The 26228-nt window shown below is 39.5% G+C and overlaps 1 protein-coding gene across 2 annotated transcripts; it reads left to right on the forward strand.

Annotated features, from left to right (window-relative positions):
* The first annotated feature begins 795 nt into the window (after window positions 1-795).
* COQ10B (coenzyme Q10B) lies at window positions 796-24863 on the forward strand. Of its 2 annotated transcripts, XM_059393124.1 has the most exons (5): window positions 799-1046; window positions 6296-6445; window positions 17437-17629; window positions 22258-22359; window positions 23815-24863. In XM_059393124.1, exons 1-5 carry the CDS (start codon window positions 925-927, stop codon window positions 23980-23982), a joined length of 735 nt encoding a protein of 244 aa, XP_059249107.1. In that variant the 5' UTR covers window positions 799-924; the 3' UTR covers window positions 23983-24863. The 2 variants fall into 2 exon arrangements, with proteins under 2 accessions (XP_059249108.1, XP_059249107.1); XM_059393125.1 differs by lacking the exon at window positions 6296-6445 and having other exon boundaries at window positions 796-1046.
* Window positions 24864-26228: the final 1365 nt, after the last annotated feature.

Consider the following 26228-nt stretch of genomic DNA (forward strand, 5'->3'; position numbering starts at 1 on the left):
CTTTTCTGTGACAGGTGCCCAGCAGTTGTTGGCTCTATCCAGTCAACCCTCTCACGGACTCCTCACAACTGTGTTCAGTAGGCAGTACTGATAGTCGGTTTATAGAAAACGTGCAATGGTTGAATAAGGACCTGGGAACAAAAGGGAGGAGAACAGGACGTCAGGATTTGATGACTTGATTCCTGAAATGGGTAAATTAAAGCAAAGTCGTCGGGTGTGTCCGGACTATGGGGAACCCACACTGCCCACGAACACCAATTGGAATGTTGGCCACACAAAAAGGCAGGCAAAGAGAACGGAGTCTCTTCGCTAAGGACATGACCTCACGCTACCCTCGCAACAACCTCCTGGGTGAGCGCCGGGCATGTGTTAGACAATCATTAAACAGCGAGACTCCGGAGCCGGACTTCGCAGCCAGGAGCGAGGGCGGTCCGGCTCGGCACTCACCGGTTTGGACAGTTACGTAATTAACACCCAGAACCTCGAGCTTCCTCCCACCCCTGGGCTGGGCTCTCGCGCCGAGCCTCGCGACCACAAACAGCAGCCAAGAGAACGGGGTCGGTTGGTGAATCCGGGGACGAGTCCCAGCGCGGGAGGTGGGTAGGGCGCTCACCGCGCGTCTCGTGAAAAAAGGCGCCTGAGCGCGCGGCTGCTACGAGAGGCCGGCCCCGCAGAGGGGTGTGTCCGAGCGGCCCTGCGCTCCCTCTGATTGGCCAGGAGGATGACGACAGCGTTTACAGTAGGCCTTACAGGAAGTGGGAGCTTGCGTCCGCTTTGCGCTTTCAGGGTGGGAAGAGGGGGCGTGTCTGGCGGCTCACGGGGCCCGCCGATTGGTGGGAAGGCCCGGGAGCCGGGCGGCTTGGCCCGCCGCAGGAGGGCGGTGCCGTGGGCCTGGTCCCGGAGTTGGCGACCGGCTTCAGTGAGATGATCATGGCAGCTCGGACCGGTCAGAGGGCTCTGAGGAAGGTGGTTTCGGGATGCCGTCCGAAGTCGACGGCAGCGGCCGAAACCCCGGCTCCGGCGCAGGGGCCTGCGGGGAACGTCAGGTAATAAACAACAGGGGTGCTGCGACGGGGGTAGCTTTCGGCCCGGGCTTGCTGAGTTGGGGGGACCGAGGAATTTTGAGGTGAGGCGGCGCCCCGGACCGGAGGCATTTTGGCGTCTCTAAGGGGAGAGAGTGTCCTGAGATCGGCATGTGAGGGACTCGGACTTCGCGCTCGTCACTCCGGGCGGGAGGCTCGCGGGCCTGCTCCAGACGCCGCGCCGGGGTCGGGGACTCGCTGCCCTCGCGAGAGGTGGTGAATCCGCGGCGGCGCGACTGACCGGCCGCGGATAAAGCAGCCGTCGGGGGACTGGGGACTCTTCCGGTCTCCTCCCCCCACGGCCTGCCGTCGCCGCTCTCGGAAAGTTCCAACTTCGCGGCTCGCGAGCGGCCGGCTGCCGGAGTTCGGGGCCCGGCGGCGAGCCCTCCCCTGCTCCCCGGCGAGTTGGCCGGAAGTCCTCTCCCAGCGGCGGGTAGGGGTCCTCGACTCCGCCCTTCGGTGCTTACAAAACGGAACGTAGCCGAAGTAGGGGACCTCGATTTTGTTTTCCACTCGACTGTAACTCGTCCTGTAACCTTGAACCAGCCTGGGATTTTCCTGGTCGGTTCCTTTTTGGTGGGTGGAGGCGGAGTCAGGAACGATTCCCCACTTCCACCGCTTCGTTTCTTTCTACTAATGACTTTGGAATAAATTGCGCTCGAAAATTACAGTGTCTAAAATGTATTCAGTTGTAAACAGTACAGAATGAAGGGAGAAAGCACAAATGTTAAGTTCCAGGAATTTAGAATAAGTGAAGAATTTTTCAAGTACCCCAAACCCCCGCCAACTCTCAATCCTTTTAGACAAATACTGGTTGAAATTGAAATAAAATATCGCATATCGTTTAGTCCTGCTGAAGGAAACAACCTGAAAAACTAGTTCTAAGCAGAACATAGCCTGTCCTGCTTTAGATCTGTTTGTGTGACTCTTACAAAATGTTGGCTTGCAAATAAAACTCTTATTTCTAAGAAAAAATATGATTGTTTTAATGATCAAATTAAGGCTTAAATTCCGAGACAAATATTTATAATAATGAAGAGGGAAGGAGTTTATGAGCTCATTTTTAGGCCAAAGCATTAACATACGTTCTGGCCTTTATTAGAGTATTTGAGATGTAGTATTATTGGAAGGTGAGTGACAAAAGCTGTCCATCATTTGATTCAGTTTTAATTTCATAGTTGAACGATACATATGACTGTATGGCTCCTCGTTGCAGTTGAAGACATCATTCTTGGTAATGTGTGAAAATAGATTTGCTGTCCAGGGCTTGTAACCATAGTATGGGAAATCATCAGGAAAACTATTAGCTTGCTCTAAAGACAGATATTTCCTTTGTAATTGTAATCAGATTCTGTAAGGGTTGTTTTGGGGCTTTGGGGGGCAGGGAGAAGGGGAGGTTGGGGCAATGGTATTACATAAACTTGGTACAAAATTCAAAACCATGTACAGTGACAAGTAAGCTTCATAGTCAACCATGTCACCTCTTCAGAAGCAGTGGTCTTAGATTTTTTTCAAATAAAGGTTTTCAGAGATGCTGCCTCTTCTGACATTGATTTATCAGAAAATTATTAAGTGTGCTCAATATCTGTCTCATAATTGGCTTCCAATAATAGGTGACAAAGTATACGAAAAGTGGGGAAATAGATAAAACTTTTAACAAAGTCGCCTAAAGAATATCTTACAAGGGAAATGTGATTAGGTATTTTGTACACCAGATTTGCTTTTTGTGATCAATAAAACTAACAGAGATCCTAAATTATGTGAGTTTTTAAAGGGGGGGTGAATTAACTGCCTACTTTTTTATTTCCGCTGTTCTGCTTCATTTAGCAGAGTGACTGTCATTCATTTTTATTGGTGTAATCTGACTGCTAAGCAAACTCCATAGGTTTACTCTAAAGAAAAATCACAATGGGCTTATTTTAATATTATCTCTGCCTTTAAAATAAGATTCACATAACAAACCATATTTTTAAAGATTTTTGGGAACACCAGCACTTATATTCTCTCTAGGAGTTGAATCTATCTAAAACTTCTTTTGACTAAAAAAGAATATCATAGATATCTTTAAAATATGCTGTTACCATCATTATAAAACCAAATACCTCCTCTGATATCCCTTTAGAAAGCCTAGAATTCTGAAAGCTGTCTTGTTTTACTATATTTTCCCCATTGTTCTTTTTTTTGAAGTGTTATTTAGAGCTGGATACATAAATACCTTAAAATCTTAAAAGAGGCCAATAAGTTCAATAATACAGTTCATATGTTTTATTCTTTTTTTCTTTTTAAAGATTTTATTTATTTGACAGACAGAGATCACAAGTAGGCAGAGAGAGAGGAAGGGAAGCAGGCTCCCCGCTAAGCAGAGAGCCTGATGTGGGGCTCTATCCCAGGACCCTGGAATCACTACGTGAGCTGAAAACAGAGGCTTTAACCCATTGAGCCACCCGGGCGCCCCTCTTTGTTTTATTCTTTTACGTTACATCTTAATTAATAGTTGTGCAGTGTTTAGCTTAACCATTTTCATTGACCTCTATTTTACTGCCTCTAGAATAAGCCCATCTAATATTTGTTTTTAAAGATTTTATTTATTTATTTATTGACAGACAGAGATCACAGGTAGGCAGAGAGGCAGGCAGAGAGAGAGAGGAAGCAGGCTCCCCGCCAAGCAGAGAGCCCGATGCAAGGCTCGATCCCAGGACTCTAGGATCACAACCTGAGCTGAAAGCAGAGGCTTTAACCCACTGAGCCACCCAGGTGCCCCAAGCCCATCTAATTTTTATAAAGAGTGTTAATTGTTCAAAAGTTCTTTCTTGTATTCTGGAGCCCAAATTTGTTTCCATCCATTTGGACTTTTGTTTTACATTTTGGAACCATACTCTCAGGGATCATCCTTATCTCCTGGCTGAATATTCCCCATTTCTTCAACCATTCTTTGTTTGACTTCATTGTCTCTTCCTCCCTGGCCACATTGTAGGGTGTCTATGTCTTTAAAGAAATTTTATTTATATGTAAATCCTATTTTATAAAGCAAATTTTATGTATGACACAAGGAGTTTTGACCAGGCTATTCTTTACCCTTTTAAAAAATAGTTTGGGCCCACTAAGGACTGTGTAACAGCTCACCTGCTGAATCAACTAGTCCTGAAAGTGGATGGAGCTGGAGGGTTGGCCCCTACCTGGGCATCGCTGGCGGGTGGTGGCCTGTAAGTGGGACAGGAGTGTGTGTGTGTGTGTGTGGGGGGGTAGCTCTGCAGTTCCTTACCAGCCCCCAACCCGTTTTAAAAAAACTAAAAAAAAAAAGGAAATATTTAAAAAAATAATAATTTGGGGGCTCCTGGGTAGCTCAGTGGATTAAGCGGCCGACTCTTGATTTTGGCTCAGGTTATGATTTCAGGGTCCTAGGGTCAAGCCCCATTTTGGGCTCTACCCTCAGCAGGGAGTCCGCTTCAGGATTCTCCCTCTCCCTCTGCCCCTCCAGTGTGCATGCACGTTGTCTCTCCCTCATAAATAAATAAAATCTTTTTTAAAAAATAACGTTTAAAAAATAATTTGAAGATTTGATTTAATGAAATAACACTCTCTTTTTTTTTTTTTTTAAAGATTTTATTCATTTGACAGAGAAAGAGGAGAGATCACAAGTAGGCAGAGAGGCAGGCAGAGAGAGGGGGAAGCAGGCTCCCCGCTGAGCCCCGATGCGGGGCTTGACCCCAGGACCCCGAGATCATGACCGCAGCCGAAAGCAGAGTCTTAACCCACTGAGCCACCCAAGCACCCCGAAATAACACTCTTCTACTTGGAATTCTTAAACAGATTCTCACCAAGGATAAATTCCAAATTGCTTTATCCTGGTTAATAATTCCTAGCATGATCCAGCTCTAGTCTGTCTAACATTATCTCATGGTACTCTCCTGGCCTGCTATAGTGCTGCTACACTGTTAGTCTTAGTCTCTGGATACTGCCAGGCTCTTTCCCTACTACCTGGAATGCCCCCCATCTACTTCTCCTCCTTCCGTACATACACACACACACACACACACACACACACTTCTTATGTACATACATAGCTATTTCTCTCTTTACATGGCTAACTTCTTCCATTAAGTTACAGCTGAAATATAACCTCAGAAAACTTCTACCCCACTCCTAAAGGAGCTCCCGATTACATGTCCCCACCCCCATTTCTTTCTTAGCACTTTTTTTGAATCCTTACCTACAAAGTCCTACTAAATCCTCATAGAGTGAATTTTTATTTTTACCATTATATCCCTACTGCGCACAGAACAAGAACTCAATAAGTATGTGAACTAATACATGAATAGTAGTATAAAATAGTTATGCAATAATCTTAGTGGGGAAAGGCAAAAATATTCGGGTGGAAAAAAGTATATCAGGCATCTATATTTAGAAGTACCCCAAACAAGTCATACTTTAGTTTCCTTGACATGAGTTTTTACATATGTGCATTGAAATGGAGATTGGAAGGGAAAGAACAAAGCAACAGTTCTAACAGGGCCACTCGATCTCTAGTCTCCAGTCTCCGAGTAGATCAAGAATTAAGGAACCTCTGTGGATCCAGCTGGGAAGACAACCTGGATAGATGAGTTAGAAAATAGATGATGGAGGGGTCCTGGCTGGCTCAGTCAGTAGAGCATGTGACTCTTGGTCTCAGGGTTATGAGTTCGAGCCCCACATTGCGGGTAGAGTTTACTTAAAAAAAAAAAAAAAGAAAAGAAATGATGAATATTCTAGCAAGTGTATGGGAAGAATATATTGTGACTATAGACTGAAAGCCAACTTTCTGGGAAAGATACCATTTGTGCCAGAAACTTCTAACCCTAACCATAAGCTGTTATTTTTAGTTTTCTTTATGGCACTTAAGAAACTATTTTTTGTGTGTGTTTCTGTGCATGCATGTGTGCGCAACTGTGTGTGTGTGTGTGTGTATTTTTCAGGAATATTCTAAAGTTGTGAAGCCTTCTAAAGTGTTATAGTTACTGGGGTGCCAGGCTGGCTGAGTTGATGGAGCATGTGATTCTTGATCTTGGGATCATGAGTTTGAGGCCCATGTTTGACGTAGAGATTACTTAAAAAAAAAAAAGGGTAACATGTGATAGTATTTTACAGTCTAATTTGTGTTTTCTTTTAATTTTCAGTGCTACTCTTTTTTTTTTTTTTCAGTGCTACTCTTAATCAAGTAATTTTTGTCTCTTTAGATATTCAGCTTCCTGTGGCATACTGATGAGCAGAACTCTTCTGCTACATACCTCAATTTTGCCTAAGGAGATCTATGCAAGAACCTTCTTCAAAATTGCTGCACCATTAATAAACAAAAGAAAAGAATATTCAGAGAGGAGAATTCTAGGGTTTGTATAGAATAATAGTTCTGCTAAAAGAGTATGTTCACAATTTTCTGTAGAATATCGTGACTTTTTTTACTGGATTTTCTTCGTACAGAATATGCTTTGTTTTTTCTAGTTGGGCCTTTCCATAGCTTTTGCTCTTTTATAAATATTTGTTGAATAAACATAATTACATGGTAACTTTATAGGATAGATTTAAACCTTGGTGTGTAAAGGAAGTAATTGAACTGTTTAGACCTGCATTTTTGTATACCGTTTGTTTTTATAGTGGCAACATTAGTGGTATGTTGGGCCCAATATGTTTATATAGCTCCCTCACATATAAACATGCATAGAAGGTAATATACAGATGTGCTAAGTGGCTCCTACCACTTGGGGCGTAGGTTGTCAGACTTTTTCTGTAAAGGACCTGGTAGTAAATATGTTAGGTTTTGTGGACCGTACTTTTTCTGTAGCAACCAATCAACTCTGTCATTGTAATTGTACCCCAGATGACATATTACTGTAGACAATATGTAATAAATGTGTGACTCTGTGCTAATAAAACTTTATTTGCCGAACCGTGCAATGGGCAAGGCTGGGCCCTTGATCTAGGGGTTGTATAGAGAAGAGAATAGAGAGACTGCAGTTCTGCTAAACCAGAAATACAGAATCTGTTCATATGGGAATTTCTACAAGGGGGTCTCAACAGGCCATTAAGTATTACATAAATTCTTGTACAAGTGCATTTCATTAATTTTTTCAGTTGCTTTTTCTGTTCTGATTTTTCTGTAGTGAAGGACCTTCAGCAGACTCAGCTTTTGTCACTAAAATTACCTTTATTACTGGCTAAGTCACTGTATTGGTTAAGGTAATACTAGCAGCTACACAGGTAAAACCCCAAAGTTTATTTCTTTCTTATGTAAAGTTTAAGTGGGTGTTCCCCATCCATGGGCAGCAGTTTAGGAACCTAGGCTCCATCTAACTTATGCCTTTTGTAATTTCTTAGTCCTCGGAGTCTCTTATAGATAGACTTGATTCTAAACTGCATTGAGGGATGCCTGGATAGCTCAGTCAGTTAAGTGTCTGCCTTTAGCTCAGGTCATGCTCAGCAGGGAGCCTTCTTCCTCTTCTGGCCATTCCCCCTGCTTGTGCACTCGCTCTTCCCCTGCACAGCGATAAATATTAAATAAATAATATCTTAAAAAAAAAAAAAAACATCTGGAAGGGATTATTGGCACGAACTAGTCACATAATACCATCTAAATGCAAGAGGGAAATTGGGAATAGTAGCCTCTGTGGCGGGGGAGCAACTTCTTCCCAGCAATAACACCATGTAAAGAGAGCCTAAATAATTGGGTAGGGAGACATCTTTGCCAGAGCTGGTATCTGTGAATGAAAAGATAAATAATACGTTGGTCTGTTTTACTTTTGAATCACTACCAATATCTTTTTTTATGCTGTGTGCCTGTCATTTGACAGGTGTTACTGGGTGCTTTATAGTTACAGTTTTATTTAATTCTCACAATAGCCATGTAAGGTAGGTGTTGTTATTCCCATTTTAGAGATGGGGAAACTAAAGCTCATGGAGATAATGTACATTAAGTGTCATGCATAAATCCTAAGATTTTTTTCCAACCATATTTACTTATTGTTATTTACTTCCTTATTCTTTCTCACGCTGAAATTCTTTTTACTACAAATTGGTCTTACCGAGTGATCATCTTACCTTTTTTCCATATTTGACATAAACACATAATATTAGTTACTATTTATTAAGCGCTCTTTTTTTAAATTAAAGATTTTATTTGTTTATTTGAGAAAGAGAGAGCGTGTGCACAAGCAGGGAGGGGCAGAGGGACAAGCAGACTCCCCACTGAGTGAGGAGCCCAACGTGGGGCGCCATCCCAGGATCCTGAAATCATAACCTGAGCCAAAGTCTGACGCTTAATCGACAGAGCCAACCAGGCGTCTCTTTATTAAATGCTTATTAAGCTTTGTGTACTATACCAAAACGATTTCACTTAACCCTCAAAAGAACCCTATAGAGTTACTTTTCTGTTATGGATGAAGAGAATAAAATTGAGAGGCAAAACAACCTACCCAGGGTCATGTGGCTTAGTTTTAGGGTTGGTACTTGAGCATAGTCCTTTCTGATTACCAAGCCCATCCCCTTGACCACTATGCTATACTACTTTCTTAGGTGCTTTTATTACAATTTTTAAATATTTCATTATTACATTATTTTATTATTAATTACAATTAACTTCCTGGCTGCAAGATTTCATACTTCTTCATGGGATTTATTTTAGCATTTATCTCAAAGTGAGTAAAACCTCAGAGGTTTTAGGAGGTAGGGCTTTTTTTTCCCCCCTCCCCTCTACTGTGGACTTCATTTCATGATCATAAAGATTAATTTAAACATACAAAAAGACTCATACTCTTTTTTTTTTTTTTTAAAGATTTTATTTATTTATCAGAGGGAGAGAGGGGGAGAGAGCGAGCACAGGCAGACAGAATGGAAGGCAGAGGCAGGGGGAGAAGCAGGCTCCATGCTGAGCAAGGAGCCCGATGTGGGACTCGATCCCAGGGCGCCGGGATCATGACCTGAGCCGAAGGCAGCTGCTTAACCAACTGAGCCACCCAGGCGTCCCAGACTCATTCTCTCTTAATCCAAAGCATCCCTTTTGTAATTTAGATTGTGATTGTTTAAATTACTGCATATATTTTTTCTTTCCCTTTTCGCATTTTATTGGCCACTGGGAGGAGGTGTCCTCCCTGCCATAAGAGGTGCTCGCAGTTTCTTCAACCGCTCCAAGCTTGGGCCCTGTGGGGTCGCGGGCACTGGGTAGTTGTAGGGCATGGCCTGATAGATCGTGACCCTGTACCTGTTGAAGAGGGGACAGAATCACATCCCAGCCGTCTTTTTCAGGCCACAGCGGTGGTCTCAAATACTGTTATCATTTCTAAGTTGAATACTGTTGTAACAGTGGTGAGTCTTTATAAGAATAGTATGAATCTGGCTCTCCTTATTCACTCATCTTTTACATGTTCCATAGACTGTTGGTTTCTGTTTGTTTTCTGTTGAGGCCCTGAAGTTTTTGTGTTGAATTTATTGTAGGTATTTTGCATTTTATAGTATAGACTGTTTTCTAATAGGTTCTTGTTAATAGGAAAGGCATTAATTTTTAAAGTTCTGTAACAGGTTACTTGACTGAATTCTGAATTGCTTCTCTTCTGAATTGATAATCCTGTAACCTGCCGACTGATCATTTCACGTAATACAGTTACACACATGTGTCTCATATTTCATGTTCTGATTTGATTACATTGACGAATACTTTGAGAACAATGTTTTGTTTTCATCTTGAATTACTTAAGTTTTTAAATTTAAATTTAATTAATGTAAAATGTATTATTAGTTTCAGAGGTATAGATACATCATGTGCCCTCCTTAATGTCTATCATCCAATTACACCCCCCCCTGCAGCAGCCCTCAGTTTGTTTCTTATAATTAAGAGTCTCTTACGGTTTGTCTCCTTCTCAGATTCTGTCTTATTTTATTTTTACCTTTTCTCCTCTGATTCTTGGTGTTGTTTCTTAAATTCCACATATGAGTGAGATCATATGATAGTCTTCTTTCTCTGGTTGATTTATTTCACTTAGTATAGTACCCTCTAGTTTCATCCATGTTGCAAATGGCAAGATTTCATTTTGATGGAGGAGTAGTATTCCATTGTGTATATATATAGCACATCTTCTTTATCCATTCATCAGACAATGGATATCTGGGCTCTTTCCACACTTTGGCTATTGTGGACATTGGTGCTATAAACATTGGGGTGCAGGTGCCCCTTCAGAACACTACATTTGTATCTTTGAGATAAATACTTTGTAGTGCAATTGCTGGGTCATAGGGTAACTCTATTTTCAATTTTTGAGGAACCTCCATACTGTTTTCCAGGAGGGCTACACCCGCTTGCCTTTGCACCAACAGCATAAAGGGGTTCCCCTTTCTCGGCATCCTCACCAACATCTGTTGTTTCCTGAATTGTTAATTTTAGCCATTCTGACTGGTGGGAGGTGGTATCTCATTGTGGTTTTGATTTGTATTTTTTTCTGTTGGCCATTTGGGTATCTTCTTTGGAGAAATGTCTGTTCATGTCTTTTGCTTATTTCTTGATTGGATTATTTGTTCTTTGGGTGCTGAGTTTGATAAGTTCTTTATAGATTTTGGATACTTGCCCTGTATCTGTTATATCATTTGCAGATATCTTCTTCCATTCTGCCTTTTGGTTTTGTTGACTGTTGCCTTTGCTGTGCAAAAGCTTTTTATCTTGAGAAAGTCCCAGTAGTTCATTTTCACCTTAGTTTCCCTTGTCTTTGGAGATGTGTCTAGAAAGATGTTGCTGTGGCTGAAGTCACAGATGTTGCTGCCTGTGTTCTCTAGGATTTTGATGGATCCCTGTCTCACATTGAGGTCTTTCATCCATTTTGAGTCTATTTTTGTGTGTGGTATAAGGAAATGGTCCAGTTTCATTCTTCTACATGTGGCTGTCCAATTTTCCCAACACCACTTGTTGAAGAGACTGTCCTTTTTCCATTGGACATTCTTTCCTGCTTTGTGGAAGATTAGTTGACCATAGAGTTGAGGGTCCATTTCTGGCTTCTGGTCCATTGATCTATGTATCTGTTCTTGTGCCAGTACCGTACTGTCTTGATGATTATAGGTTTGTAATAGAGCTTGAAGTCTGGCATTGTGATGCCACCAGCTTTGTTTTGTTTTATTTTTCAACATTCCTTTGGCTATTTGGGGGTCTTTCCTGGTTCCACACAACTTTTAGGATTGTTTGTTCCAGTTCTGTGAAAAAAGTTGATGGTATTTTGAATAGGGATTGCATTGAATGTGTAGATTGCTCTAGGTAGCATAGACATTTTAACAATGTTTGTTCTTCCAATCCATGAGCATGGAACATTTTTCCATTTCTTTGTGTCTTCCTCAATTTCTTTCATGAGTGTTCTATAGTTTTCTGAGTACAGATCCTTTGCTTCTTTGATTAGGTTTATTCCTAGGTGTCTTACGGTTTTGGGTGTAATTTTAAATGCTATTGACTCCTTAATTTCTCTTTCTTCTCTCTCATTGTTAGTATATAGAAATGCAATGAATTTCTGTGCATTGATTTTATATCCTGCCACTTTGCTGAACTCTAGTATGAGTTGTAACAATTCCGGGGTGGAATCTTTTGGGTTTTCCACATAGAGTATCATATAATCTACGAAGAGTGAGAGTTTGGCTTCTTCTTTGCTGATTCAGATGCCCTTTTTTTCTTTTCGTTATCTGATTGCTGACACTAGGGCTTGTAGTACTATGTTTAACAACAGTGGTGGTAGTAAACATCCCTTTTGTGTTCCTGACTTTAGGGAAAAGTGCTCAGTTTTTCCCCATTGAGAATGATATTTGCTGTGGGCTTTTATGATATTAAGGTACATTCCCTCCAGTCCTACACTGTGAAGAGTGTAGTCAAGAAGTGTAGTTAAGAGTGTAATCAAGAACAGATGCTAAAAAAAAAAAAGAAAGGATGCTATACTTTGTCAGATGCTTTTTCTACACCTTTTGAGAGGAGCAGTTGGTTCTTGTCCTTTTTTTTTTATTAATGTAGTGTATTAAATTGACTGGTTTGGAGGAGGTTGAACCACCCTTATGGCCCAGGAATAAACCCCAGTTGGTCGTGGTGAATCATCCTTTTAATGTACTGTTGGATCCTATTACAAGTATCTTGGTGAGGATTTTTGCATCCATGTTCATCAGGGATATTGGTCTGTAAATCTCCTTTTTGATGGGGTCTTTGTCTGGTTTTGGGATCTAGGTCATACTGACTTCATAGAAGTTGTTGGAAAGTTTTCCTTCCATTTCTATTTTTTGAAACAGCTTTAGAAGTATATAGTGGGGCACCTGGGTGACTCAGTTGGTTAAGCGGCTGCCTTCGGCTTGGGTCATGATTCCAGGGTCCTGGGATCGAGCCCTGCATCAGGCTCTCAGCAGAGAGCCTGCTTCTCTCTCTGCCCCTCTCTCTGCCACTCTGCTTATTTGTGCTCTCTCTCTAGCTGTCAAACAAATAAAATATTTAAAAAAAAGAAGTATATAGTAATTTTTAAAAAGATTTTATTTATTTATTTGATACAAGGAGAGAGAGGTAACAAGAGAGAAAGCATAAGCAGGAGGAGTGGCAGGCAGAGGGAGAGGGAGAAGCAGGCTCCCTGCTGAGCAAGGAGCCTATTGCGGGGCTCAGTCCTGGGATCATGACCTGCGGCAAAGGCAGATGCTTAACTGACTGAGCCACCCAGGCACACTGGTATTAATTCTTCCTTGTGTTTGGTAGAATTCCCCTGGGAACCCATCTGTCCCTGGGCTTTTGTTTTTTAGGATATTTTTGATTATTGCTTCAATTTCCTTGCTGGTTATGTGTCTGTTCAGGATTTCTATGTCTTCCTGTTTAAGTTTTTGTAGCTCATATGTCTCTAGGAATGCATCCATTTCTTCTAGGTTGCCTAATTTGTTGGCATGTAGTTGCTCAGCATATGTTCTTATAATTGAATTTCTTCAGTGTTGGTTGTGATCTCTCCTCTTTCATTCATGATTTTATTTATCTGGATTCTTTCTCTGTTGTATTGTTCTTTTGGTTTCTATGTCATTGATTTCTGCTGTGATCTTTATTATTTCTCTTCTACTGCTGAGTTTAGGCTTCATTTTCTGTTCTTTCTCCAGCTCCTTTGGGTATAAGATTAGGTTGTGTATTTGAGACCTTTTTTGTTTCTTGAGAAAGGCTTGTATTGTTATATACTTCCCTCCTACGACCACCTTTTTTGTATCCCAAAGATTGGAAACAATTGTGTTTTTATTTTCATTTGTTTCCATGAATTTTTTAAATTCTTTAATTTCCTGGTTGACCATTCATTCTTTAGTAGGATGCTCTTTAGCCTCCACGTATTTGAGTTCTTTGCAAATTTCCTTTGTGATTAAGTTCTAGTTTCAAAGTATTATAGTCCAAAAATATGCAGGGAATGATCCTTGTCTTTTGGTACCAGTTGAAACCTGATTTGTGACCTAGTATGTGATCTGTTCTGGAGAATGTTCCATGTGCAGTCAAGAAAAATGTATACTCTGTTGCTTCTGGATGGAAATGCTCTGAATGTAGCTGTGAAGTCCCTCTGGTCCAGTGTGTCATTCAAAACCCTTGTTTCCTTGTTGATCTTCTGCTTAGATGTTCTGTGCATTGCAGTGAGGGGGTGTTAAACTCCCCTACTATTATTGTATTATTATTGATGTGTTTCTTTAATTTTGTTATTAATTGGCTTATATAATTGGCTCCTCCCATTTTAGGGAAATAAATATTAACAATTGTTCGATCTTCTTGTTGGAGAGACCCTTTAATTATGACATAGTGTCCTTCCTTATCTCTTACTACCATCTTTGTTTTATTTTTTTATTTTTTATTTTTTTTAAAGATTTTATTTATTTATTTGACAGACAGAGATCACAAGTAGGCAGAGAGGCAGGCAGAGAGGCAGGCAGAGAGTGAGAGAGAGGAGGAAGCAGGCTCCCCGCGGAGCAGAGAGCCCGATGTGGGGCTCGATCCCAGGACCCTGGGATCATGACCTGAGCCGAAGGCAGAGGCTTTAACCCACTGAGCCACCCAGGCGCCCCGCATCTTTGTTTTAAAATCTAAGTTTGTCTGATAAAAGGATTGCCATCCCAGCTTTCTTTTGATGTTCATTAGCATGATAAATGGTTTTCCACCTCTTTTTCAATCTGGAGGTGACTTTGGATCTAAAATAAGTCTCTTGCAGACAACATATCGATGGGTCTTGCCTTTTTATCCATTCTGATACCTTTTGTCTTTTGATTGGGACATTTATCCCATTTACATTCAGAGTAACTATTGAAAGATATGAATTTAGTGACATTGTATAACCTGTAAAGTCACTGTTTCTATATGTTTCTGTTCTTTTCTGGTCTGTGTTACTTTTAGGGTCTCTTTTTGCTCAAAGTATCCCTTTTAATATTTCTTGCAGGCCTGTTGGTGATCACAAGTTCTTTTAGTTTCTGTTTGTCCTGGAAACTTGCTCTTTCCTTCTATTTTGAATGACGTCATAGCTGGATAAGGTATTCTTGGCTGGATATTTTTCTCACTTAGCACCCTGAATATATCATGCCAGTCCTTTCTGGCCTGATGGTTTCCGTGGATAGATCTGCTGCCAGTCTAATGTTTCTACCTTGCAGGTTACTGACCACTGGTCCCAAGCTGCTTTCAGGAATTCTCCTTGACTCTGAGATTTGTAAATATTATTATTATATGTCAGGGTGTTGACCTATTTTTATTGATTTTGAGGGGGGTTCTCTGTGCTCCCTGGACTTGAATGCCTGTTTCCTTCCCCAAATTAGGGAAGTTCTCCACTTTAATTTGCTCCAATATACCAATATACCTTCTGCCCCCACCTTCTTCTGGGATCCCAATTATTCTAATATTGTTTTGGTTGATGATATCACTTATCTCTTGAATTCTCCCCTCATGTTCCAGGAGTTGTTTATCTCTCATTTTCTCAGCTTCTTTTTTCTCCATCATTGAGTCTTCTGTGTCCCTAATTCTCTCTTCTGCCTCATTTATCCTAGCAGTTAGAGCCTCCATTTTTTATTACATCCCGTTAGTAGCCTTTTTGATTTTGACTTTATATTTTAGTTCTTTTATTTCTCCAGAAAGGAATTCTCTGGTGTCTTCTATGCTTTTTCTCAAGCCTACCTAGTATCTTTATAATCATTATTCTGAACCCTCATTCCTACATCTTTCTTCTGTCCATACTGATTAGGTTCCTGGCAGTCAGTACTGCCTCTTTCTCTCTTTTCTGAGGTTAGTTTTTCCATCTTGTTGTTCTACCTTGCAGAAAGTGGTCATTTTTCTATTTGTGGAGTTGCAGCTATTCTTTTCTTAGCTCTCCAGTTGAGTTTACAGGTGTTCAGAAAGATTTTATAACTATCTAGCTGAATTCCTGGAACCAGACAAAACTAAGGTCTCCTACTCCTCTGCCATCTTGGACTCCTCCCCAAAACAACATTACCTAACCACAATAACTAGCATCTTTATCTTATTTCTAACTCTAATGGGAATGCCATTTGATCATTTATGGAGGGAATTACACAGTTTTTATTCTTTTGGTATAATATAATTCTTGGCTCTAAGCCATCCACGAATCTTTAAATGAGTTGCATTTGATTGCTAATTTTTTTTAATGCATTGCTGGATTTTATTTGCTCATATTTAGTCTGCAGATTTTATTTTTTTTAAGATTATTTATTTATTTATTTGATAGACAGAGAGAGATCACAAGTAGGCAGAGAGGCAGGCAGAAAGAGAGGGGGAAGCAGGCTCCCCACTGAGCAGAGAGCCCGATGTGGGGCTCCATCCCAGGATCCTGAGCTCATGACCTGAGCTGAAGGCAGAGGCTTAAACCATTGAGCCACCCAGGCGCCCCCAGATTTTATATTTTATGTTGTCATATTCAGGTTGTCAGGGCATTATGCTGGCTCATTAAAAGAATGAGAGGTTTCCCTTGTGTTCTAAAATGGCTTCTTTTTTTATAAATTACAAAAATACTACATGCTTGTATAAAAACCTAACAGTATGGAAGTATATGTGCTATCTTTACTCCTACTTCTTTTTCTTGAGTTAAAAACTACTTATTGTTGAGGTGCTTGGGTGGCTCTGTTAACCATCTGCCTTCAGTTCAGGTCATGGTCTCGGGGTCCTGGGATCGAGCCCCACATTGTATTTCATTACAGATATTCTATTAATATAATAATTAGTTTCAGGAAAACTAAATATCAAATGTTTAAAAGTGAGAAATACAGTATTTACTTATAATTTTTCCTAAATGGATAATAGAATTATCCATATCCTGTATGCTTTGTAAAGTGCTTTTTTTCATACACTAATATATTGTAAACCTCCTTGCTCTAAAGTATATATTTGATCTTTAAAAAAAGACACAAAACTTTAAAAACAAAGTGGGGGGTGCTTGGCTGGCTAAGTCAGAAAAGCACACAACTCTTGATCTCAGGGTCATGAGTTTGAGCCCCATGTTGGGTGTAGAGATTACTAAAATAAATAAACAAACAAACAAACTTTAAGTATATATTTGATTTAATTCTTTTAAATAACTGGTAGAGGGCGCCTGGGTGGCTCAATGGGTTAAGCCGCTGCCTTCGGCTCAGGTCATGATCTCAGGGTCCTGGGATAGAGTCCCACGTCAGGCTCTCTGCTCAGCAGGGAGCCTGCTTCCTGCTCTCTCTGCCGGCCTCTCTGCCTACTTGGGATCTCTCTCTGTCAAATAAATAAATAAATAGATAAATAACTGGTAGAGAGTTCCGCAGTATGGATATACCATAATTTACTAATACTTTTTATTATATTAAGCACTTATTACTGTCCATCAGCTGATATGTATTTAAGTTGCTTTCAATTGAGGTTATTTTTTTTAAGATTTTATTTATTCATTTGAGAGAGAGAGTGAGCACATGAGCGGGGGAGGGGTGGGAGGCAAAGGGTGAAGCCAGCTCCCGACTGAGCAGGAGGCCCGACCAGGACTCTGTCCTGGGACCCTGAGGTTATGACCTGAGCCACTGAGGTACCCTGTTTTTTTTGTTTTTTGTATTTTTTTTTCCCAAACTCTCAATTTTTAAATGCTGGCCACTAATTAAAATTTCAAAAAATACATCTATTAGCCAGATTCAGCCTGTGGTATGTATGCTAAATTATGACCTCTGCTTTATACAAATATTTAGCTCCCTTTTATTTTTTTGTATTGCTTTGAAGTCATTCATTTCATCATGTGGTTTAGCATGATTGCCAAATGATTTATTGCCTTATACATACTAAGTTTTATTTATATTCAGTTTAAAGTATTTACGTGCCTTATAACTAGGTGTAGTTAACACCAACCCCCCCCTTTTTTTTTTCAAGATACTCTATGCAGGAAATGTACGATGTGGTATCAGGAATGGAGGATTACAAGCATTTTGTTCCTTGGTGCAAAAAATCAGATGTAATATCAAAGAGAACCGGATATTGCAAAACACGATTAGAAATTGGGTTTCCACCTGTGTTGGAGCGCTACACATCAGTAGTAACCTTGGTGAAACCACATTTGGTGAAGGTAATGGTTTTGGTTTTCATTGTTTTTAAATATTTCCCAAATGTTGATTATATCAAATGAGTTAAAGTATAATAGCTTAAAAGTATTTCCCTAAACTAATTAGAGAAGGAGGGTGAAAAAACAAATGATTTCTTATGTCTCTTAACTATACAATTAATTATATAATTAACTATATAATTAACTATACAATTAATTAACTATACAATTAAGAGATACAATCTCTTAATTATACAATATTAGCATTTTTCTTTCCAAACAGAAATTTGACTAGAATATGTAAATAAGAAGCTTTTTATTTTTTTCTTCTTTTGAGGATTACTGACCCTTGGGAAAGATTGGACCACACAAGTGAAAAATGTTTAAAGTTAATTTTTGCCCTAGTTTTTTTTTTTTTTAAGTTAAGGGAAAGTGAGAGGATAAAGAAGGGTAAAAAAGATACAAATACGGATAACAAACATTGTTGAGGTCATCCTGCCATGCAGTGGGTACTGAAGTGGGAGGTACTGTTACATGCATTATACTGATTATCTTACCCTTGTCAGAAGAGGGGACGTGTATAGACAGATACCCAGGCTTAAACACACAGAAAGGCAGAATTCCATCGAATTCTTGTGAATTCTTAAGAGTTTTTTGACCAAAGGCTTAGAGCTTAGTTGTATTTTATGCCCATGGGATATCATTTCTTGGTAATTAGCCAGAGCTAAATGCCTTTGTCAGCTCCTTGTTAGGCACTGAAGGAGGTGGTATCTCTCATACCGGAGAAAAGTCTACTGCCCAGTGAAGCTAAGACTTGGAGTCCACACTTGTCTTACTCTCAAACTTGAACTCTACTTAAAAGGCCATGCCCCAGTGGGACTTTGCCATTGTGAATAGTTCCACCTGTTTGTCTCATAGTTTTGGAGTTCTTTACTAATATACTGTGCTGTCTCTCTTACAATAGCTAGCATTGTAAGAGAGCTCTTTGTAGGGCTTTACTGGAATTATTAACTTATTCTTCTCTACAGCCCTTTGAGATTCAAATGTTAATTGTTCTCCATCTTATGGTTGAGCAAATTAAGGCTTAGAAGAGTTAGGTAACTTGCCCAAGGTTACAGAGCCAAGACTCTGGCTCAGTCTTTCTGACACCAGTAAGTATCTCTATAATCTTAAAACGTTTTTCTATTTCCTGACCTTAGTGTCTTATAACTTGAAGTCTTCATGAATTATGCTGCATCTAACTAAAAGAAATCTTGGGGGGAAAAAAACCCTGCGTTTGGTTACGCATTCAGCACGCAGTCTGCTTAGAATTTCTCTCTCTCTCTCCCTTTGCCCCTGTGTGCAATGCTCTCTCTCTCTCTCTTCCTCTCCAATGAATAAGTAAATCTTTAAAAAGAAAGAAAAAATCTTCATAATAACATCTATGAAATGATCATTGCCATCTCAATTTTATGAGGCTTAGAGAAATTATGAACCATATGCAAACTCAATACTGTATGTCAGATCCCAAAGCTATTTTTCCATTAAAATAAGCTTCTTCACTTAATGTGCTAATTTATTGTTTGAAGATGTATTTGAGAATAACACGCAACTACATACACTAAGCTTTCAGTTGTCCCTGGGTTCATGTTTTGGATTTTAATACCTAATATAAGCCTGTGGCACAAAATACAAATTATTAAAACCAAGGGATCAGCAGAAGCCATGTGACTTTTTTTCTGCAAATTATTTATTGCCCCAAATATGCCTGTGACATATCAGTAATTCTACTGTACATGAATTTGCAGTGGCCAGAAGCCCTTGAAGGTTTTCAGCAGATTTAATAAAGGCATTGGTTCAGGAAATCTTACTGCCTGGGTCACAGGCTAAACATTTTACATGCTGTAGTTTGTATGGTGTGGGTCAGTTCATCAGAAGAACCAGTTGTAGGTCGTCATCATAACACCTCCTATTGTAGTCAGTATCTCTTCTGTTAGGAATGAGGCTGTTAGCAATATCTAAACATAGCAGGAAAAATTTGTGGGTTCTTGGGCTAGATTATTGGTATGAATACAGCACTGCTACATTTTGTGAAAAAGTAGTCAGAGGAATTTGGGATATTATAGTGAGTATTCCCAATAACTGTTTCTCCCTCATTGTTAAATTTCCTATAAGCTGCCCTTTTTTTTTTTTTTTTTTTTTTTTGAGAGAGGGATTGAGAAAATCTTAAGCAGACTCCACTCTCAATGTGGAGCCCTTTATAGGGCTCAGTCTCATGACCCTGAGACCATGACCTGGGCTGAAATCAAGAGTCAAATGTGTAACTAACTGAGCCACCTAGGCACCCCTCCTATAAGCTTCTTATATGATTGTAAAGAAGGGTAGAACATTTACCTTAAAATTCAGTAACTGAAATAATAAGATTTTATAGTAGATTGTTGATGCTTTTAAAAATTAGATGGTCATTATTGAACTGTATATAAAACTGAACCCTTGAAGAAAACTTTGACTTTTCACCACTGATGTAGCATAATGTGACTAAATTTAGTTATTACTTAGCTTTCTGATGAATATTACTTTATCATGTCTAAATAAATTTTAAAACATTTATTGGTTTCCATTGTAACAATTAAAATATTTTCTTTTATAAATGTGGAAACAGAGCATTTCTCTGTAAATGCTTTTTAATATGGATGCAGTTGATTTTCTTTATAATGATTCTACTGTGTTTTCATCTGATAATTGACTCAAAAGAGTTTTGATGAAGAGGCAGTGAGGAATAAACTGTAAATATATTTTAAGCTCTTTTGGCTTCTACTTGAAACTATCTTTGGAGAGATCCAGATATAATCAGAATTAATCCTGCATTCTGTGTTTAGGGAGCCAATAGCTGGGGAAGAAAAAGTACACTCTGGGGGAAAAGAGGTTATATGTGCAAGTCCTTTTTGCTGATCCATAGTGTGTAAGCTCATGGGAGGGACATCTAAACTGGTAAGAGGAATACGTTATCAAAGAAAAAAGGGATAGAGGCACCTGGATTCTCTCTCTGCCCCTTCTGTGCTGCCTCCCCATCCCTCACCTGGCCCTGGATGTGAGTGTTTTCTCTCTCTCTAAAAAAAAAAGAAAAAAAAAAGGGTAGAGAGACTTGATTATTTATTGGCCCTGGGATATGCCAAAAGAGATGGAAACTTAAGGCTTAATTGGGGATGGGTGTGTTGACTTTGTTTTTTTGTTCTTTTGTTTTGTTTTGTTTTTTAAGATTTTATTTATTTGAAAGAGCACTCTGGCACAAGAGTGAGGGCGGGAGCAGAGGGAAAGCGAGAGGCAGAGCCCCTGCTGAGAAGGGAGCAGCCTGACTGACATGCAGCTTGATCCCAGGACCCTGAAATCATGATCTGAGCAAAAGGCAGAGGGTTAATGGACTGAGAGGCACACAGGAGCCCTGGGTGTTGTCATTGAAATAAGAATTTAAAAGATGGTTTGCTGGTGAGGGAAGGTGATACGTATTCTTGAGATCAGTTGTCTACTAGTATTAAGGCCCAGATAGTGTCTTAGGATACTAAGTAAAGAAGCTGAACTTCATTCAAAGTCATAATCAGTCCTGACAGTCTTCTAGTGACTGGGATTTTGGCTGCCATTTTTTCACACTGCAGGAGGCAGCTCTAAGTGGTTCTCAGTCAGCCTGCTTTGAATGATACAGAATGGGAAATCCCAAGATGCCACTGTACATAACATCTCTAAATACTGTGTTTCAGTGTGTACATACGCATCTAAAACAAACATGAACCCTGAAGAGAATTGAGGTTAGAATGGATCAGGGACATGGGCCAGGGCCAGACTCAGGAAAACTAGAACCGCAGTTGCCCTTAGAAACAGAGAGAAACAGAGAATAATGTCACTAAATGTGACAGCCGAGAGAAAAATCTTTGGTAGGAAAGGAGAATTCTAGAACCCTACTTGGGATCTGTGCCAGATACCTTATAACTATTTTATAGTTATAAGGCATAAAATATATATTAGGCAAAAAATATATATATTATATGGCATAAAATATATATTATTCTTATTTTATAGATTTAAGGAAATACGGTACAGGGAATTAAATTGTTCAGGATTACTTATAAGTGGCAGGGCCGAAAATAAACTTCCAGAAAAATCACTTCCTGTTTTGCTGATGGAGGAGAAAACTGTGAGTACCCTGAGTGACAGCAGTGAAGGGGGGAACTGACAATCTTGGGGATCCCTGGAGGAAAGAAAATGACTTACATTGGCAAGAGATTACTTCCTAGTACCAAACTGAAAATGAGGTGTTTTTTTATCCCCTGTGATCTGACGTACAAACATATTTTAGAAAGAAATCATCCTCAGGGCACCTGAGTGGCTCAGTTGGTTAAGCGACTGACTTGTTTTCTGCTCAGGTCATGATCTCAGGGATCTCATGATCCTGGGATTGAGCCCTGCATCGGGCTCTCTGCTCGGCGGGGAGCCTGCTTCCTCCTCTCTCTCTTCGCCTGCCTCTCTGCCTACTCTCTCTCTGTCAAATAAATAAAATCTTTAAATAAAAAAAGATTTTATTAGAAAAAATTAAAAATTACAAAAATCATTCTCAACTGTAGATTCTAGACAGTCTAAATGGTATTTTACTGCATTTTTTTTTTTCCATTTCATTCTAGGCATCCTGTACTGATGGGAGGCTTTTCAATCATTTGGAGACTGTTTGGCGTTTTAGCCCAGGTCTTCCTGGCTACCCAAGAACTTGTACCTTGGATTTTTCAGTAAGTCTCTCTTATAGCCGTTGGTTTGTTCCAAGTATCAGGTGAAGTTGATAAAGAAGGAATAATCCATTGATTAGAATCCACCTGCTGTCATGAATCTCACGTGCATAGTGATTACTGAAAGATGGCTTTCAGAAAATCTCAAATTCTGAATATTGAATACCTTTTTCTATACTAACTTTATAAGAAGGAATACTAATGAATCTTTCTCTTTTTCTGTTTCTTGAAACCTTGAATGGTCATTCCTTCTCTATTGTCTCATTTTTATAGGTTCACAGGTTATAAGACACATATTATGACCTCACTAAGAGCTTAATAAGAGTTTATTAACACCAAATAAAATCTACATATTGCTTTATGATACAGAAATAAAGTGCAGAAGGGGGAAAATGTGTTTCTAAAATCTAGGGACTATGGTATTTCCTTGTTCACATCACCTTAGCCATAGAAAACTTAAAGCCACTTGTGGCTTTTCTTTGAACAGATAATACATGAGTTATTTTCTGTATTTGCAACTCAGGCATTGCATTTCAAGGAATAGTCATAATTTTGATTAAATTACTATATGCTGCTGTTCTAAGCTCTTGAGTTGTTTTCATTCAGAAATTAGTGGACAGTAATGGAACAGTTGGGGAAATTTGAATAAGGCCTGTGTAGATTAGATATTAGTGTTTTTACCTAGTAGCATTAACTCTTAATTTCCTGGCTTTACTAATTGCATTTTGGTTATATAAGGCATTGAAAAAGGGAAATTTGGGTGATGGGTGTATGAGAAATCTTTGTACTATTTTTCCAACGTTTTTTATAAATTTGAAATTACTTCAAAATGAAAAACTACCAAAAAAATGAAAATTAAAGCAGTTTTTAAAGTTAGTGGGAAAAAAAAAGTTAGTGGGTATTTGGTCCTTAAAAACTATTTCTCAAGCCACCTGCCTTGACGTACATCTTGAGGAGTTATAAAGGAAGTTTTACGTCATTGTTCACTTCCAGATTGTACCACCTGCCCCATCTGTTTTGTGGCTCAATCTCCTCTTCATGCTGCTACTTTTCCCAGAATACCTATCAGCAGGATTAGTTCCCTACTTTATTTCCTTTTGAGAGATAGGATAGATCTAAAAGGGGTACATTAAAAAAGATGCCAGAATAATATGGTGTTCATTCAGTAAAGCTTTTTTTCCAGTTTTCTTTAACTTAATAATAGAAGCAGATTATTTGTCTTGAAATGACATTCAGGCTGTGTTTACTTAAGCTTATGGCACCAGCAGGAGTTGGGTTTACTGTGGAAACTGAGCATCTATCTTCTGAGGGAGGATAAAAAATTTCATCTAGATACACCCCTCCAGCTCGGCCTTAGATACTGGCTAAGCAGCCCATTTCACAGTGTGTATACCAGTACTCTAAGTAGAGACTGAGTTAAAGAAAGATCTTCCTAAAATAATTAACCTTTTCCTACAGATTTCTTTTGAATTTCGCTCCCTTCTGCACTCTCAGCTTGCCACACTGTTTTTCGATGAAGTTGTAAAGCAGATGGTAGCTGCCTTCGAAAGAAGAGCGTGTAAGCTGTATGGTCCCGAAACAAGTATACCTCGGGAATTAATGCTTCATGAAGTTCATCACACGTAAAGGGAAAAAGAACTGGTCACCTACTTATAATTTTAGCTTATTCATTTTTAGGAAGTGCTTTTACCATTTGCCTTCAGGAGTCAGAAAGCATTTGTTAAACCCAGCTTTGATTATCAATCTGCACCATTGAGAATTTGCACTTGGAATATGGAACCACATGTATATAGAATTCAATCAAGTGTAATTCAGAGTAATGGGTGTATTAGCATGTTTACGATAATGGGATGTCATCACTATTGCTAGAATATGGACAGCACTCTTACCAGAAATTGAAACTGTAAATTTAAACCTTTTAATTATCACCTTATTTGAAGGTTAGTTGAGATACTCACGTAGTATGTATTCTATTAACCATATCACCTTTAAGTTATTAAATTCAGACTATTTATAACTTATTGTCATAGGACATGCCTCTTAGCTTTGGATATTTGGATAATCATCAGATATTTAAAGTAAACTTTGACTTAAAAATACTGTTAATGAAGGTTCCTTGGCTACTTTCCTTATTTTTAAATTGTTCTTATGGGCGGTAGGTAATTCAGTGCCATGTATAGTGAGATTAACTCCCAGATAAACAGTGAATATTTTTTTGGTGAGTGGTCCAGAGCTTTAAGCTACTTCCCTTGTAGTTTGCAACCCTCTCCCAGGTACTTTCACTACTCCTTCAATAATGCTGATTGTTCGTCAAATCTTGCCTATAATAGTGGGCAACGGATGACGATAAGTTGGTTGATATGTTTCCAGCACCATGCATCCCTATTTTCTATTTATTGTGTGTACTCACTTTCAATGATATATTTCAAGCTGATATTTTTGTAAACAAATCAATGTCGAAGGACTGAAGTGGTAACTTAATAAAGTTAATTTGTTTATTTTTTGTACAGTTATTTTGGTTAATGAAATCCTATGTTATATATCCTATGTGTATTTTTTTTTAAGATTTTATTTCTTTATTTGACAGAGAACACAAGTAGGCAGAGAGGCAGGCAGAGAGAGAGGGAAGCAGGCTCCCCGCTGAGCAGAGAGCCCGATGCGGGGCTCAATCCCAGGACCCTGGGATCATGACCTGAGCCGAAGGCAGAGGCTTTAACCCACTGAGCCACCCAGGTGCCCCTATCCATGTGTATTTTAACTAGACGTAGTAAAGTCTCACTGTAGCATTTTATGAAACAAATCTGGGCAAAATTCAGTCTTCCTTTAATTAATACTGATCTTCCTTTCACTCCATACCCAACAACGCTCTTGCATTACCTTTCTAGTCAGAGTGCTGTTTATTTCCTCAGATCAACAAGGAACCTCAGTAATTAGCTCCCTACATAAAAGCATGTTTGCACCAATTTTTTCAATAAATCTGTTTTGACTGCCTGCCGTGTACCACTTGCTGGTCATACGGTGGTGAAGGACTCCTACAGCCTGCTCGGGCTTCACACGGGGAAAGCAGTGTCTTTCCGCTTACAAATGAGGTATCCCCTCAGAGTGTCTGTAGTTTGTATATAATTACCTTTTATTTTTTTTAAAAGATTTTATTGATTTATTAGAGCGAACAAGAGCATGAGTGGGGCAAGGGAGAGGGACAAGCCAATGGCCTGCTGAGTGGGGAGCCTGCTGCGGGGCTCAACCCAAAGACCTCGAGATTATGACCTGAGCTGAAGTCAGACCCTTAACCGACTGAGACACCCAGGAGCCCCTATAATTACTTTTTCAAAAGCAAATTATTTTTCAAATAGCAGAGATAAGATCCAGATAATATTTTTTTTATCCCTGCTTATATTCCTTTTCTTTTGACAGATAGAAGAACCTGTAATTTATCACTGTTCTTATAAATGCCATAGATAAGCTCTTGGGTTCAGAATCTAACTTAGTGGTTGGGATCTAACTGAGCTGCTACTATGAGAGTATGTAGATGCTAATTTTGGTGAGGGAGCCCAGGAATACACAAATATCACCTTGATCTAGCCATCCATCTTAGTCAGCCATGAGGTTCCCTAAGTAAGGTGAGAACCCAAATTACAGTAAGTAGCGATGGGATATATATAAATGCCCAGGCATCTGGCTCCAGTCCCTATGCCCTTTGCTTTATCTAGTACAACACTCTGGAGCCCATGACCTGTGGACTTCAGCTTGGCGTCAGTGCTTTCTGTACTGGAAGAGAGAAAACAACATTTTTATCAACTTTCCTTGAAGTGACTTCTGGGTCATTGGAATCTTAGGGGAAGTTTGATAGGATAGCACTGCTAGGTAAGGTT

The sequence above is a fragment of the Mustela nigripes genome, chromosome 3, assembly GCF_022355385.1.
Source record: "Mustela nigripes isolate SB6536 chromosome 3, MUSNIG.SB6536, whole genome shotgun sequence".
NCBI classification, from domain to species: Eukaryota; Metazoa; Chordata; class Mammalia; order Carnivora; family Mustelidae; genus Mustela; species Mustela nigripes.

What these genes read in the sequence shown, in the direction of transcription:
- COQ10B (XM_059393124.1), top strand. Translation starts at nt 925, where the DNA reads ATGATCATGGCAGCTCGGACCGGTCAGAGGGCTCTGAGGAAGGTGGTT. An exon ending in GGGCCTGCGGGGAACGTCAG is followed by an intron (nt 1,047 to 6,295) that starts GTAATAAACAAC and finishes TTGTCTCTTTAG; the next exon opens with ATATTCAGCTTCCTGTGGCA. An exon ending in TGAAACCACATTTGGTGAAG is followed by an intron (nt 17,630 to 22,257) that starts GTAATGGTTTTG and finishes ATTTCATTCTAG; the next exon opens with GCATCCTGTACTGATGGGAG.